The following is a 17,038-nucleotide window of genomic DNA, read 5'->3' on the forward strand; positions in this document are numbered from 1 at the left end:
ATAGAAAACACTAATCGAATAAAATATTTATGGGTTGTTTAAGATGTTTTTTTTTGGTAAGGCCGATTACTTATCAGCCCGCCCTCGTACTATATAGTATTATCCCATTAATAAGATTTTTAAAATTATTTAATAGATAATCTCTTTTTCTTTATTTAACATCTCTTTTAAATCTATTGAATTGATGAGTAAAGAAGAAAATAAAAGAGGAGTAAAAGCAAAAGAACAAACCAAATGATAAAATCAGCATACTTTTCGATTAAGATAAACAAATGTGATGTGGGAACTTCACTTTTCCGGCCTAATACAGGAAACGGAAGTGCTGAAACACAAATGCACATGCAAACACACTCACACACAGACACAAGGCCAAAACTAAATGCGAACAAATATTGCAAAAGTTTTTGCGTTGCACATAAATTTCTGTCATGGGGCTTCATTAATTAGCGTTTTAGGTATCTCATATGCGCCCAAAAAAAAAGTAAATAAACAAAACCGGAAGTACCGTCTCGTTTAGCTCAAAACTGGAAACAGTGTTGGTAAAAGTTAAATAACGTTGGCAGTTGTCTAGCTATTTTTCATTCCGTTTTTTTTTTTTTATGATGCCTCGACATGGAAATTCAAATTGAAATCATCAATCATGGCAAAGAAAGAACTTGCAAGGCACATCACATCACAGTCAAAGCTCGTCTAATGAAAGCCAAACAACACACACACACACACACACATACATTCATATAGGTACAGCTGGATATATTATTAGGTAAAGGGGTGGGGCGTGGCAGGGAGGAGGTGCGGCTGCTGTCACAAAACGCCAACGTTGCAATTTTGTGGCACCTTTTGCTCTACGTCTTTTTTTTTTTTGTTTTTGTTGCTCGTTTTTTTTTTTTTTTTGTTTCTTTTATATGCATTTCTCGCTCTTTTGCTATCAGTGTAGTAATCAGAAATTTTAATCAAGAGTATGCCGTGCCCGCCTGTCGTCGGTACCGCCTTAACGCTTCACTTAGTCCCACGCCGAGGTAAACATTGCAATTATGCCGAGCACTGCAGCATCAGAAGCTGCAGCTCTATAGTTTTAGCTGAATAAAGAGCAAAGCGCATGAAGCAGGTGAGCTATGATTAAAAAAAAATTTAGTAAGAGCCATCGAATTGAAAATACCCTGCGGCCAACTATAAATGATGCACTATTTTGGGTATTACTTAGTATGAATTTATAATTTTCTATTTTAACCTATATTAAAATAAAAGAAACAATTTAGACACTGTTAGTGCTGCTTTTTCTTCTCTTGATTTTGGATAGATAAAAAATTCCGGAATAAAATCAAACTCAAACAGAATCCGAAGCTCTTGATACAAGTACGGTTTATCATTTTGCTCTCAGCAAATATTTTGATCATCTGGGCTCTTATAAAAATTTTGTATTTAAGTGAAATATTTTGGAGTTTGATATTGTTACAGAGACCGAAAATTTCACAGAGATGGTCGTATCTACCCAATATATACCCATTTGAAAAGGGCACAGTGTATAAAACCGTAGCATGAAAATGGGCAAGGGGGTCTCTCAACAAAAAGGCGGCAACAATTTTCACAAATCAAGTGTTCAGTTTATGACACGGACGAGAGAAGTTTTTCAGATTATTTTTTGTGAAGTGTTGATAAATGTTTGCAATAGCAGAAGATGCAGCCAAAAGAGAGAGCGAAGTTCTTAAAGAAAATGTAAAAAATGCTTTTTCTATAGTGCAGTGTTAGGCTTTATGCAAATTAAAGGAATATATACCAGTGAAAACTATATCAGAACGTAGCCAACTGGGCCTCAAAGAAGCTCCATAGCTCTAAAAGCACGCATGACGCAGCAGCAAACTTGAAAAGGAATAAAAGTCACAGTCACATATGATGAAAGAGGGAAGGAAAAGAAGTTGAGTTTAGGCAAATGTAGAAGCCAAAATGTACGTGCAACGTAGCAAATGGCGCCCAACGTGCGACCCTTTACTTTGGGAGTGTGTGTAGTGTAGTGTAGTGGAGTCATGTGTAGTGTCTTTTGTGGTTTTATGATGAATATGAATGCTATGTGATTGCATTAACAACTTGGACACTATACACTTGCCGCTCGACATGACAACACACTCTCATTCGAAGCGGAAGCGTTTTGAAAAATGTGTTTAGTGTGTGACAACGAAGAGAGAAGGCAAGAGAGGGGAAATGGTAGACTTTGCAAGTGCAGCCGCCATAAAGCGGAAGTGCAAGTTCTGGCCAGCTATGCGCTAGTTGGGGGCAGGATTGAGGATGGTCTGCTTTGCGTCCTGTTGCGGTCCAAACTTCACTTAGTGGCAGTTTGTTTATTTAAATTATGTTGTGCGGCTTCTAGACTTCCGCTGGCTCAATTAGTGGTCACAGGAAGTGCTCTCCTCCACATAAAAAAATATGAGAAATGTCTGCATTTATTTTTATGCGGGCACGTACACACAAACACACACACTCTCACTCACACACTCACACACATTTCATAACCTTTCTCTTGTGGGTTTGCTGCAGTGCGTTTCATATTAAATGTGATTACTTTGGCAATGCCCAGAGAAGATTGACACCACCACCACCATTGGCAATCCAATGAACCGTAAAGAAAACGCAATGCCACACAGCCCCTTCCCATCCCCTTCTCACAATAACCGCCAATTCATTTGAGTGCCGTTGTCGAATTGGCAACATTTTGGTTGCCAATTGGAATATGTCTGTGTGCTTCTCTGAGTCTTTGTCGTCCTGCGGGAAGGCGTGTTGGTCAGAAAGGGTTACCTTTTGTATGTGTGTGGGTGTAATCAAAAAAAAAAAGAAAACAATCATAAAAAAGCCCATCAGCGATTGATTGAAAAGTCGTTGGCTCCAGAAGCTCGTATCCAGTTGCTCCGTGGAGTCATCAGTTGGCACTTGAAGCTGTTGCTTTGATTGCATTTACAATGTCCGTCCATCCGGCAATAACAAAATTGTTGCACATTCCCTGGTGCGTCTCGAGGCAATCAAACTTTATGACACCAAATTGTAACATATTAAAAACCAAAACAACGTCAAGCGCACAAAACTTCTTGAATTATTCAATAACATATTTTTGGTTTATTATTAGAACATAACGCGAAAAGAAAATTTCAGATGTTGGGTGTTGTTAGGATTTGTTACAAAATTATGAGATGAGTGAAAATTACATTATAAATATTCTTATAATATAGATATATAGATGAACATACAACTCAAGCTAAAACACATTTTTTCGTCGGTCAACTCATCACCAAAATGCATACAGAAATAATAGTGTTGCCAGATTTTATGAGAAATTAACCGATGCGATTTCTGTGTCAAAACCTAAAACATTTCTTTTAAATTTCCCACACTTTTAGTTATTCAATCCTTTCAAATGCGGAATTATTAAACTTCTACTATACTTATAATCAAATTAAAGTAGGAATTTATTTTAGAAAATTATATTTTACTTTATCTGCCGTGACGAAAGTCTAGATGTCTCAAAATTTCTAATACCCAATTTTGTGACGAACGATATTTAATTGAATACATAATATAAAAAAAATACAAATTATAATTATAAATAAAAAAAAGTTCGGCATTCCTCACATTGCGCAACTCGTATATAACTCGATCTGATCGGACAGTCGTAGCAAATTTTCTATTTAAGCTGTATATATTACTAATCGCCTTTATAATATTTTAGAGCTAAAATTTAGTTCTTGTCTTGATGTATAATATTATGCTCCTCAGCTATCTTTTTATAATAATTTTTCAACTGCACTCGTAAGCTTCCTTATAAAGATCGCTTTAGAAACTCTTTTTAGTTTTTTTCTCGAAAAAAAAATCATTATAGAACCTTGTTTTGGTTTTCACAAGTCTGAAACTATTTTTATACTCGAAGTACTACTGAAGTGTATTCTCAATGACAAAACCTTAATCACTGACATCGAAATATAAAGTAGACTTTCGATATCTGTAAGACACAAATGCGTGCAATAACCTCTTTTTTTTGAGCAGACTTTAAATTCGCTAGTCAAACAAATTGCTTTCATTAACTTTTAGTATAGCATTTTGGCGCTCTTAATGGCAATAAATTGTTATCTACTTCACAGCGAGTGTACAGTTTGTTGGTGTTGGTGTTAGTGTTGTTGTTGTTGGTGTTGTTACTGGCAGCTGGTGGAGTGCTACCTATAGCTACTTCAGCTAAATGCCAATACATATTCATTTCGCTTACAATTTTGCACATATGCAACACGCACACTTAGCCAACATACAACGGGAGAGATTGAGGGGGCAGAGAGATGAAAGAGAGAGGGAGAAGGAGAGGGCGTAACTGAGAGGAGATATCATGTGGAAATTGTGTGGGGAATCAGTTTTGCAAAATTGAATTTATTTTGCCAGCGTTGCAAGCGACCCAAGGGAGCTATGAGAAGACCAAGCAGATGCAATGTGTGTGTGAGAGAGATATAACATATGTGTGTTTGTGTGAGTGTGTATGGTGCTATAAGTATCAATAAGTGCACGTTATAGCCCCAAACAGAAACAAGAGCACGAGCCAAAGCCAAAGCTGAAGTGTAACTAAGAAGGATAAGTGCTCCGACTATTTGAAATTTACGTTATTATTTTGGGGCATCTCCTTAACTACGTGGGGTCGTTCATTAGTTACTGCGACCTTTTGTTATTTTAGTTGAAGCTCTGAAAATTGCTCGTTCAACTAGTCAATAATACTCTATCGTTGCCAAAAACAAAACATCAATTGTTTTACTGCTAATCTGCTAACTGTATAAATTTATAGCCATGTTTTGTGCGCGCGCCAAACGTCCAATAAATTTAAATCTACCCCACGCATGGAGAGTCGGTTATGGGCAGGGGGGGAATCCGGTGAATAATTGAAATTGAGCGAAGCAAGCGGTTGAAAAACTGAGCGTGAAAACAGCCGACAAATTAGCTGAATTAGATACGATTTCGACAAGGGAAGCCATTTTACGCACAATTGCGAGAACAACAGCAACAACTAGAACAACAGCAGCAACAACAACCAGGAGAAACTTAAATAATGCCAGACGATTCTTGCCAACTGATAGTAAATGTAGAAGGCACAAAAACCGCATTCGAGGTCGGCGTTGAGAAAAGCTGTAGCAAAAGTCTATAAATGCTGCAAAACTTTTTCCACGCCGCAAAAACCAATAGAAATAACAACAACATCATCTAGAACAACATGTAGAAAGCCTGAAAGCTTTTAATGCATGAAATAAACTCAAGAGTAGTCTGCCAGTGTCCTTACTCCTTTTAAGAATACACAAGCATGAGAAGCGGGAGAAGCTGCCGCAGGACTAAAAGGCATTCACAGCAGACTTTAGAGAAATTATTGAGTCAGTCAACAAGCAAAGCAAGCGACCAATCGACAACAACAACAGCAACAACAGTAACAACAGCTACAACATATGAAAAGTGCGTTATACACGGCGTATGCGTAACGCTTTTCATGTCATGTTCTTTGATTTTGTCGTCACACATTTTATATCAGCTTGTTGTTGTTAGATTTAATATTTTTATATATTTATTTTTATGATTCCTTAGCCCAACTGATAAACTGATTTCCATAGGGAAATCAGTCCGAACAGCAATAAGTTTTCTTTTTTGCCCCACATTTTGTTCGTTTTTGGTTCTTATGATTTTTCTTGCCTCTTTTTTTTTACTTTTAGTAAGCTCGTTTATCTGCTTCGCTTGCTGTCGTACTTAAATGTTTAGAGGAAGGAAATGTTTATTAAAAAATATATTTGTAAACTATTCTTAATCTATACATACGTGTATAGTACGAAACTTCTCTAAACTTTTCTGGTTTAGTAAAAAGTATTTAATTAAATGACAAATTTTTTTTTTATTAAAATACTTAAGATATACCATATATTTCATACGAGATTTATCTTTTTGAAATTTTATCAAATATTTTGTAATATAGGAATATTCAAAATACTTATAGAAATTCAACTTGCGACAAGAATTATATATTTTGAATTCTATACATTCTCTGAAATTAAGCTTTGCCAGACTCTATCTACAAATGCTTTTCCCCCTAAAAATTTTTCTATCGTTTCATTTAACTTGAATATTATTTTCCAGTAATAAGCCAATGCCTGCCTAAGATCAAACCACATTTAATTGCTAACTAGATTTCCAAATAATCCAACATTGAATTATTGCCAATGCCAGAAATTTTCCATCTAAGAAAATTCGAGCTCAAGAGATTCCAATAAGACAGCTCCAAGTGCCGTCCAAAAAATCAAGTTTAATTAGCGTCAAAGCTGCAAATCGACAGCCAATTCCAGTGTTCAAAGTAAACAGAGTTTTAAATCGGCCAGTGTTGTGAATGTGTGCGTGATGTGTGTGTTTGTGTGGAGAAAGGACTTTAATCTTAGTGCTGTGGCTAATTGCAACTTAGCCACGCCCAGATGGTTAAGCCGCCTTGCCACGAAGCCAGCCAAACAGTATTAAGAAGTAGTAGAAGAAGAAGAAGCAGCAGTAGACGAAGAGCAAGGGAAAAGAGGAAAGGGAGGAAGCAGCAGCTGCAGCACTCGGATGCACGGCTATCCAAATGAAATGTAAAGAAAATGTTATTTATGGCCAATTTCATGAGTGTCTGCCGATGCTCATGTGCAGGACTGCAGCCTGTTTGCCTGTCCCACAGTCACCCCTTCCCTCCTGCCAGGATAACTGTCTCCCTATGTGTTCCTGGCATTGCGTGTTTGATGCTTGGCCAACATGCAACGAGAGGAATGCAATCCGTAATGCAAAAGGCAAGCTCCGCACTTTGCTGAGCTTGCAACAGGAGCACAAGCTGAAGCATCTGTACAGGCGAACAGTTGAAGCGGCAGTCGATAATGGACATGCACACACTCACACACACACACACTCACACACACACATACGTTAGTTCTCTGTGTATGTGCATGTCTGAAATCGAATGCAGGTTAAATGAAAATGTTATTTCATTTGCCCCGCCACTTAGAGTGTCGGAAATTGAAATTTATATCCGTGTTTCTGGGTAGCCAACACAGAGACAGCAGCTTGAAGCGAATTTCGATTCGTGGTTTATTGCCACGATTGCTCAGCTGCGGCGCCATTTACAGTTACAGGCTACAGCTTACAGCTTACAGCATACAGTTACAGTTACAGCTGTTCGAAATCGTCCTGAGCTTTTCAGCCTCAATGTTAGCTTCGTCCACCCACTTGATTTTAATACGCTTTGACATTTAGACGATAATAATAACGAATTTATTTCGATTCTCTCGCCACCGCGTTGGCAAAAACTTTTAATTTATTGCACTTTCGGATAGCTCAGCTGTGTTGCCATTGATATTCCCAATGCATATTACAAATGCGAGGGTCTTTTGTAAACTTAGCATATCGATAACGATTTGAATGCAAGAATTTTATTTTATCTACTATTTAATGGAAATAAATAAATAAAACTGACAAAGCGTTACAGAACTTCGGTACACGTATTAGATAAATATTTTTTTCGTCTTTTGGCCAAGGACTAATTGAAAAAATCTGTCTTCAAAGTATAGACAGGATATTTTACTCGTTGTTCGTTACTTTTCTGCATTTTTCGTTATTATAACAACGAGTAAATATCGACTAGATATTTATGTATTTTACTGATATAATATATTGATTATGTCAATTGCGCGCATTTGCGTGTTGAATATATATTGAACAACTCTCTCATCTATCTATATTCTATTTGGCATTATTCTCCTGGATTTCGATTTTGGTTTGTGTTTGTTTGTTTGTTAGTGTGTATGTTTGTCTTTGCTTTCGCCTTGCTTGCTGCTTGGCTTAATTTATTGTTATTTTCACATTATTTGTATTATGTAAACACATTAGGCCCATGTACGAGTATCTATGCCATCTCATGTACTGGTAAATGCGGACTAGCATCTGGCAGATAGATTTAATTTCCAGAGCTGTTACCAGTGCACAATTTAATTAACTTTGTTGTTGTCTTCAGCAGATGTGTCTCTGTCTCTCTCACTCATTCACTTACTGTCTCTCTTTATCTCCTCATGGCACAATTTGATTCAGTTTCGTGTTTATTTTTGTTATTTTAATGCATTTCAATATTGTGTCGAAATTTCATTGTCGCTTGTTCTGTTGTCAGCTTTCATTTAGTAACTGTGAATGTGTGTGAGTGTATCTGTGTGTGCATGTGTGAGTTTGGCTGTAGTTTACATTCAAAGTATAGCTTGCATTCATTAATTACATTTCCCGAGCAAATTTGTGTCAAATTGTTGCTTTTGATTTTATTATTATTTTATCGATTCGTGCGGAAATTTACTCAAAGGCTTTTGCCATTATGCTTCAAGCTGTTAAAATGCTTAATTTGCAACTTGTTGAGCATGGAACAATAGCTGATTAAATATTTAGGTCAATTAGCCAAAAGCAATTAGAATATTAAATTGTTAACAAAATATAATTACACGCATTTACTTAAGCTGCCAAACAATGAAAGCACGTATTTTGTATTTCAATTAACTGTTTTGACTTTTGTATTCTCAAAAGAAATAATACTATTGAAATTTAATTTTTTCTTGACACCTGACAACTATTTTGACCACTAAAAGATAATTCCGAGCATTTTCAATATTGTAAAATATTTCTCAAAAATATCAGTTTTTGTTTTTCAAACACACGGTAACAAATTTTTCGTTCTGACTTTTCTAAAATTATTTTAACTGATACATTTTAAATTTTAATTATTCTAAAGGTATTAATTGCCATCAGACAGCAGCGAACTGGGTTTCTTAAATAATCTGGAAATTTATTCTTTATTTCCAAATTTCTATTGCGTGAAAAAAAGTTTACAACAACATGGCAGTAGAGTTCTAAGTGAATTCAGTTCGCAATGCATTATAAGTTAAACATTTGATTACATTAGCATCAGATATTTTCAAATTCTTTACTTTTGAGAGCTTTTCCTGTTTAAATTTTGAAAGATCATTTAATCTGTGATCTTTAGTTCACATGGCACATGTCGTTAGCTGTTTAGTTTTATCTCCATCCAGTTTCTATCTTTATTTCCCCTTTATCTCCTGCTATTTCAAACAATCCACTTAATTTCTCCCCCTTCTCTTTTTATCTGAGAGCTGTTTTGTCTACTAAGCTGCTGCTGAGCAACAAATGTGCCATTTGTCCAAAGCCCATAAACACGTTTCACTTTTGCAGAGAGCCTCACACTTAGCCTCCCTCCTTCCGTGCCCCTATTTCATGTGCCACGGCGTGTTGCAAATTATTTCGACATCTGATTTTAAGCGGAAAACAAGAGATAGAAAAGAACGGAGAGATTTTTGGTGCCATCGTCGGCAAGCACTAAGCACAAAATTACCAAACAGGCAAATGGACAGGACTAGAGGACGAGTGGACATGGACAGGACGGGACAGAGCAAAACAGGATGTCCACTACGTCCCGGGCCACTTATGGCCTTTCTGTGTAAACTTTTGAGTGCATTTTTCGTTGCAGCCAAACAAAAGGTCGGGCAAACGGGCACATTACGTATACCCCATACTCTTTAGCTACCCCTCCATCTCCCTTGCGATGACCATACTCCTTAGTCCATAGTTCGTAGTCCTGGAAACGTCAGTGGTGCTGCACTGGTGACATTTGCATGAACATAAAAAGCTCATGCACAGCAATTTGCGACTTTGCGAGTGACATTAAACGTGGACAGGACACGGACTCGACCATGAGAACAAGGAGAAAGTCGAGGATGAGGCCGAGACGAGAAACGAATACCGAACACAGAGCACCTCTCGACCAGCTCATTTCATGCCGGAGCATCTAAGGCGACTCGTAACATGCACCCCACAGATATAAACAGACAGAGGATGGGACAGAGACAAAACATTACACACTTCATTTGATCGCAAGTGAAAGATAATGGAAACGTTGCCACACCCCGAAAAATTATGTGTTAACGGCTGCGTTAAAAACCTAGAAAAAGAACTCAAAACCCCACACAAGTTCATTGATAGTGCCTTAACATTAGGTAGCTTAGCTTTCCAAAAAGATTGCAAATAACCAGGTAAGGTTATTAAATAGAGTCATTAATAAAAGAATGAATAGTTAGGAATATTATTCCAGTGTTTTTTAAAAGAGAAAACATTCTGTTACATTTTTATGAAATAAATCTACTGCATCTGGCTTGACAAGGAAATTATAGTTAACGCATTTTATCGAGTCATACAGAAATATATTTTTTTCTTTAATATTTTTCCATTAAATAGGCTATTTCTACATAAAACAATCAGTGGCTAGGTCTTTTGAACTTCGGTTAATACTAAAACTAATCTATAATACCACATTCTACTTAATAAAAGAGCTTCTGCTTTCTCAGAAAGAGTATTTGAAACAATGCTTTGATTCTCCACTCAAAACGAATTTCGCTTTCTTGATTTTCTGCTGATTTTGCGCAAAATGTTGGCGAAAATTTATGCCGCCCATGTGTTGAATTTGAAATTCCGTTAGCTAGACATGACTTAAAGAGCAGATTCCAACTCAATTCAAGTCAACTACAATAGCGTCAGGCAATTTGGTTATGTGCGGCTTGGCCCTGTTTCTGGTGGCTGCCAGTTTCCTGCAAGTCACTTTGATTTATTGCCAATGATTTTCCAAGTTATTGAACAGATTAAATGGGCGTTTTGTTTCATTCGGGACAACAGTGCCAAACAATTTGTTTATGTTGGACAACACTGGAAATGCTTCCTATTTTTCTGTTGCTATTTCTATTTGCTATATTCCTTTTTCGTATCCTTCTCTCTTCTATTATAATTTATGAGCTAGTCGTTAGTTTTTTTTTCTCAACACACCATTAAATGCAGAGCAAAAGTCCAGAGCTTAAATTGAAAATTTGCTTCGTTTCTGCAACAGCAAGTTTTCCAAATGAAATGACAATAGTTCTGGAATGAAGTCTAGAAAATCAAATTGAATGTGCATTGCCCACCTACAGACGAGACAGAGACAAATAGCTAGATGAGGAGTGAAAGAGAAGTAAAATCAGCGCAGAGATTTGCCTTATTAAAATTGTGTGCAGACCGAGTCAAATTCTGTGGCCAGGAAATCTTTGGCAACAATGGAGCCAAGGCAGCGTGCAACAAGCAATGCGCAGATTGTGCAGATTGAATATAATATAAGTAGAAAATAGCTATAAATATCATATTGCAAAATGGGCAACAGACACTGGACATTGGACTATGGGACATGAGCCATCCACAAGCTTTCCACAGTCACTGCCTGATAATAATGCTGATAACAAGAACCAAACAAATAGGATAGCTGCAAGCTGCAAGAGTGAGCGAGATATGAATACCCTGTTAACAGATATAAAACGTTAGTTTCTAAAAGCATGTAAAATGTTCTTTGTTAACACTGTAAAGCGTGGTCTTATTTACTGCATTTAATACATATTTTGTGAAAGATACATATATCCATTAAGTACAATAAACTCTAAAAAAAAAAAAAAAAGGGAAGGGACGGGACGAAGAAAAGGGTATTTTATTGCCTACTTTGGACAACACCGCTGTAAAGTTACTTTAATTATAACAAAAATGTTAAAAGTGTTGTGGTAAAATTAAAACAAATTTTGTTTCCAATACACTGATATCGCCAATATAACCCGCAATTGCAGGGTATAACCAGATTGCTTGCATTTTGAATGGTCTTGCCGTTGTGGCATCCCTATCTTTTAAATTCTATGCTTCCATATAATTGAATTCTAACCCGACGCGCTATCTCCAGGGTAATAAGAAGCAGTGGAAGACGGACACAAACAGAACCACATACGGTAGCAGCAACAACAGAAGGAACCGGAATAGTTGCAACACCACTTCTCCTTCTCCCCTCTGATGCAACAACTATCAGTCAAGCAACCAAAATATGATGGAAAGAAATTGTGTGTTCATTTTATGTGCGCTTTTCATTGGTTAAAAATTCAATCAGAATTCATTATTGTTGCCAATGATGATGATAATGATGATGATGAAGAGCAACACAAATCGGCTTATGATATTCTATTTTAATAAATCATCGAGGCAACGGCCACATCGAAATATAAATGTTGTGACTGTGTCATTATGTGGAAATTGGCATCTAACTAGAAAAATGATTTGCATTGGCTCAAAGTGAAATATTGAACTGAAAAATTACACACACTGCACTGCACGCAACAAAACACACAAAGTTATGGTGTCCAAATACCCTGTATTAAAAATATATGTGAATTTTCTATGATGCATGTACAAAGTTTTATTGTTACAATAATCTATGTAATATTCCAAATGTTTGTGTAAGGTACATTACGCATACGTACCGTAGAGAATACAATGGGATGGATTACCCTGTTCAAAAATTGTTATATTAGTTAGGAGATGGAGTTTTTACAATAAAAAAATAACAAAATAATATTTTCATAAAAATATTTTTACTTAGGCAGATTTTATATTATTTCTCAGATACATATAAAAAAATTAAAAAAGTTAAAAGAAAATGATATGATTACAAGGAAAGGTAACTATAGGATATTTTTTAGTCTATAACTGCGCTTATTAGCAACTTATTTGTTAATTATACTGAGCTACGTAAAAATTCTTCAAACTTCAAAACATGCAAATGAATGCTAAATGCTATACTCGTATATTCTCGTAGTTTGACTTATAGATTATATTAAAAGCTGCACCGAAATCGAGCTTTATTTGAGGAACTGCGCAATTTAAACAGGTTCTCAGAAAAAAGATAGCTCAAACTCAGAAATGAACGCTAAAGCTTAAGCAATAAGTGAGAAGAGCACAAATTTTGTAAATTTCCATAGGTCAACGAATTAAAAGTAATTGAGTAAGCGGTACTTGAATATTGTCAGCTGATTGATAACCACGCTCAGAAAAAAACCTCACTGAAAAATGAAGACTGTAGATAATTTCCGTAGTCAGTCCTCACTTACGTTTGATGATGATTTATGATTTTGATCATTTTATCATTTTATTTTGTTGCAAAATGCTCCTAATACTTCTTTCGCATTTTAATTTTAAGATGTTTTTGCAGTCAGGTATAGAATTTAAAGGACTTAAACTAGGTATGAAATATTCTTAAGTCTAGTACGTTTTGAAATTATTTTGAAAAGCACTTAAAGTAAGTACAAAATGTTCTCAAACTTATATTATTTTGTGATTATATCGAGACCATAATATTCTTAAATCAATCCTGAAAAGTACTTGACTTATCCGAACGCTCTTGATATGAAGAATTTTTAGAAATTCTTAAATTTATAATTTCGCTCTTGAATCAAGAATATTTGGGCTTGGCTGACTTTTGACACCTCAAATTCTTGATTCAAGTACGAAAATTCTTGATTTTTCTCTCAGTGCAGGCGTCAAGCCGCATATCAATGGAATCGGTTATACTTTGTTCACTTCGCGTTAAAAAAGGGAAGCTCTTCTCCCGATTTTACTATAAGGATTTAAAGTCAATACTGTCTGAGCTGTATTCAGTGTGCTCAATTGCGCATCAAGTCCACATCATCACCAAGACAACAGACAAGAAAAATTTCAACGAGTCGATAGCTCAAATATCATGCAACAAATGGCAATCAGCATGGATAATACAGCCAAAACGCAGACACCCCCCGCCAGCCAATGCAGTAAATACTTGGTCAGAACACGCTATTCAAGCGTTTAAATGTACTACAAAATGCCATGCCAGCTGAGAGTATGGGTTAAATAAAAGATAAGTTGGAATTGTGAGATAAAATAATAAATGAAATACTATTTAAGTGAAGAGTCTTCTGCCATTAAACTTAAGCAGATATCAGTATGCCTATACTACGTACATAAATAATTTTTTCTTACAGAACAATCATAACATTATTAAAAACTTGTTAATTCAGATTCAGCCATCGATTGATTGCCATTAAATTTATTTGTTTATTTAATCTTGGACAAAGCCAGCTGATATTTAATTCGGTCAGAATCGAAGCCGCTTTCTATTGATTAAATATATTTATCTAGATTATATTGATAAGATATATTGGTATTAATAATATTTCACTCGTTATTCCCATTTACCAGCGAAAACAGCTACAAATGGTAACTTAGTTAAAAAATGAATCACAACGCAGATATTAAAAAAGGAAACACAAAAAAACTGTGACGAATATCAAGCAAATTCATTTGCAATGTATTCAAACAAATTAAAGAAAACTAGAACAATCAGCATCACACACCCAAAGACATTCCCACAGTTTCAAATCATTCAAAAGTTCAAGCGAAACTGCCGATCAAAACAAAATACATAGTTTTTTTCAGTCTTTTGCTGAAAGACTTTACTGTTATAGTAAAAATTGTGTTTATATTGACGCTGACGCTGCGAGCTGAACCCGTTTTGAGTTTCACTCACAGTCAATTCATTTAAACAATTTACTGAGCAAAGCTTTATTCGTTTAACACTCAAAACAACATGAGTAGATCGCGTAAAAGCAAACAAACAAAATACGCTTTTAGTTGTTCAGCGACAACGAAAGTGTTCAAACCGATATTCGCGTTTTCAATTTGTGTATTCTTCAAAAGTGTAAAAAAATTGAAAATATATATATTTTATATAACAAAAATGCTGCAAAAAGTGTTTGTCTGCTTTGCAATTGCCATGTGCTTGATGCATAGTGGTAAGTTTATAGTTATAATTCAAAATAGTTTTAAGCAAATTCAATTTGTGCGCAATTAGGTCAAAGATTATGGAAAAGCTCAAAAGGAAAAACCGGTTTAGTTTTCTATCATGAATATTACAGGCAGAAAAAGTTAGAGAGCGCATTTTTTTAGGGAAAATAAAATTCAAATAAGCTTTTAAAAAAAAATTTTTTTTAGAGTGATAGTATTAAATATTTGAAAGGTGTTAAAGTTCTACGAATATATCAACAATAAAACATGAAAATATGTCATTTAAAAACTATATTTCTTAAAATTTAAAAACTCCTAAATTATTCTACATTGAATGACCATAGTATGCATAAATATTCAGAAATTTCGACAGAATAGATATACACAAAAAAGGCACGCGTTACATTTTAGTGCATTTAGACAAGATATAAATACAAAGATGACTTCATTGCAAATAACAAATAAACACACGTTTTATGTACTTTTATAATTGAAATTGTTGATTTACTGAAGGCGTTACGTAATGAACGAAGCGTAACAGACAGAGGGCGACTCAGGTAAACTGGTTGTAACTGAGCAAATGGGAGAATAACATCTCTAATGTATATCTATATCTACATCTATCTGTTAACCTTGTCTCTCGTTAAACGAAATATTTTCCCTCTTCACTTCACAGCAACTGCCATTAAGTGCTATCAATGCAAATCTCTGACGGATCCCAATTGTGCCAAGGATAAAATCGATGCAACTTCCAACATCCGTCAGGTGGATTGTGATTTTGTGGCAAGGCCCAGCACCCAGGATCAACTGCAGCCGGTGACCAGATGCAACAGGGTGATCACAAGTGGTAAGTAAAAGCAAACTACCCTTCCCTCTCTTAACCCCCAATTGAGGAGAAAATTCAGCATACGCAATAGACAAACACACCTAAAAAAAGAAACACAACAAATAAATATTAGTGATGTCATTGCGTATATAAGTCGTAGTCTATAGTCTCAAAATTGAAGGCCAAAGTCAATTAACATATGGAAGTCTCAAAGTATTACGCGTAGCATATTTTTTTAAACTTACTCGCTGCGAATGCAAATCAGTTGACAGAAATAAAGCTTTTGTGTGGGTTTAACATTTGGCATCACGCCTAAAGTAACATAATGAAAATATACGCAAACCTCAACGTAAATAACCACAATTGAACACAAATTGAGCGATAATCAAATCAAGAATTCACTGGGGCATATTTTAAAATGTAACATGAAAGACGAAAATAATTAAATTAATAATATTTAATTAAGAACCAGATTAAAATACCAAAGTTAAATAAATTTGAGGTCATCGCCAAATTTGGATAGACATTTTTAAAATAATTATTGTTAATTAAGGATATAATATAATTTCTTGTTTTTGCATAATGAACAACAATCAGACCCACGTTCCGCTACTTTAATCTCAACTTAAAATTATTAATATTCAATATTCAGAGAAGCTTTTACTCGTGCAGTAGATTTTCTTTTCATGCAGTTTGAAAGTATAGACCATACTTACAATCATAAATAGTTTAATTATGATTAAATCTGCTTTTAAAACGATCATATCTGCAGTTCATAAATGCACTTTACAAGCTTTATCTAATAAATTAAAAGTGCTAAGGTGGTTTATAACCCGATAAGCTGTACACACCGGTGTAAAATAAGGCGCTTTATGTTTACAATCGTGGTAGCTGCAATCATCTGTACTTTGAAAGTTCAAAAGTTTCTTAGCATTGATAAGACTTCGTTGAATTTAGAAACAAAAGCTTTGCCCACAGATTCGATCTAGATATTTCAAGTAAAAAGTATTGTTAGATTTGTTTCAAATAAATAAAAGTGATAAGCTTACCATTTAAGCAGCAACATACCTGAAAATTCAATAAATAACAAAAAATAAGAGGAAAAATCTAAAATTAAGCTCAGCTTTTAAATAATTTTCACTTATATGTTCACAGATCGTGCCGGCCAAATTGTGTCCCGCGACTGTCACTTTGAGATCTTGGGACAGAAGGACAACGAGTGCACAGTGACTCACAGTCGCGAGGTGCAGAGCTGTTATACCTGCAAGGGAGATCTATGTAATGCTTCCGGCGCTGCACGTTATATGGCCTTGAGTGCGGCAGCGCTGCTGGCGATGTTCGCCGTGCAAATTGTGCTCTGAGACAACCGAAGCATTATTATTATAAATAAATTGAATTCTTGTACAAATTGAGTAAAATGTAATCCTAAATGTTAATTCGTTTACATAATAAATTCCAAAAATAATTAAAGCCATATGGCTCAAACATACAGTAAGT

General features: G+C 35.3%; 1 protein-coding gene and 1 long non-coding RNA gene across 2 annotated transcripts; one reads left to right on the plus strand and one right to left on the minus strand.

Annotated features, from left to right (window-relative positions):
• Window positions 1–10,314: 10,314 nt before the first annotated feature.
• Window positions 10,315–14,334, minus strand: LOC117781636. The gene is made up of 3 exons (XR_004617189.1): window positions 14,264–14,334; window positions 11,924–11,925; window positions 10,315–10,326 (listed from the first exon to the last, which is right to left on the minus strand). It is a non-coding gene; the product is annotated as an uncharacterized LOC117781636 (long non-coding RNA).
• A 232-nt stretch (window positions 14,335–14,566) lies between these two features.
• LOC117781635 lies at window positions 14,567–17,030 on the plus strand. The gene is made up of 3 exons (XM_034618422.1): window positions 14,567–14,723; window positions 15,392–15,562; window positions 16,697–17,030. The coding sequence occupies exons 1-3, from the start codon at window positions 14,669–14,671 to the stop codon at window positions 16,900–16,902; spliced, it is 432 nt and encodes a 143-aa protein (XP_034474313.1). The 5' UTR covers window positions 14,567–14,668; the 3' UTR covers window positions 16,903–17,030.
• The last annotated feature ends 8 nt before the right edge of the window (window positions 17,031–17,038 follow it).

This window comes from Drosophila innubila, assembly GCF_004354385.1.
Source record: "Drosophila innubila isolate TH190305 chromosome 2L unlocalized genomic scaffold, UK_Dinn_1.0 4_B_2L, whole genome shotgun sequence".
Lineage (NCBI taxonomy): Eukaryota > Metazoa > Arthropoda > Insecta > Diptera > Drosophilidae > Drosophila > Drosophila innubila.

What these genes read in the sequence shown, in the direction of transcription:
- LOC117781635 (XM_034618422.1), top strand. Translation starts at nt 14,669, where the DNA reads ATGCTGCAAAAAGTGTTTGTCTGCTTTGCAATTGCCATGTGCTTGATG. An exon ending in CATGTGCTTGATGCATAGTG is followed by an intron (nt 14,724 to 15,391) that starts GTAAGTTTATAG and finishes TTCACTTCACAG; the next exon opens with CAACTGCCATTAAGTGCTAT. An exon ending in CAACAGGGTGATCACAAGTG is followed by an intron (nt 15,563 to 16,696) that starts GTAAGTAAAAGC and finishes ATATGTTCACAG; the next exon opens with ATCGTGCCGGCCAAATTGTG.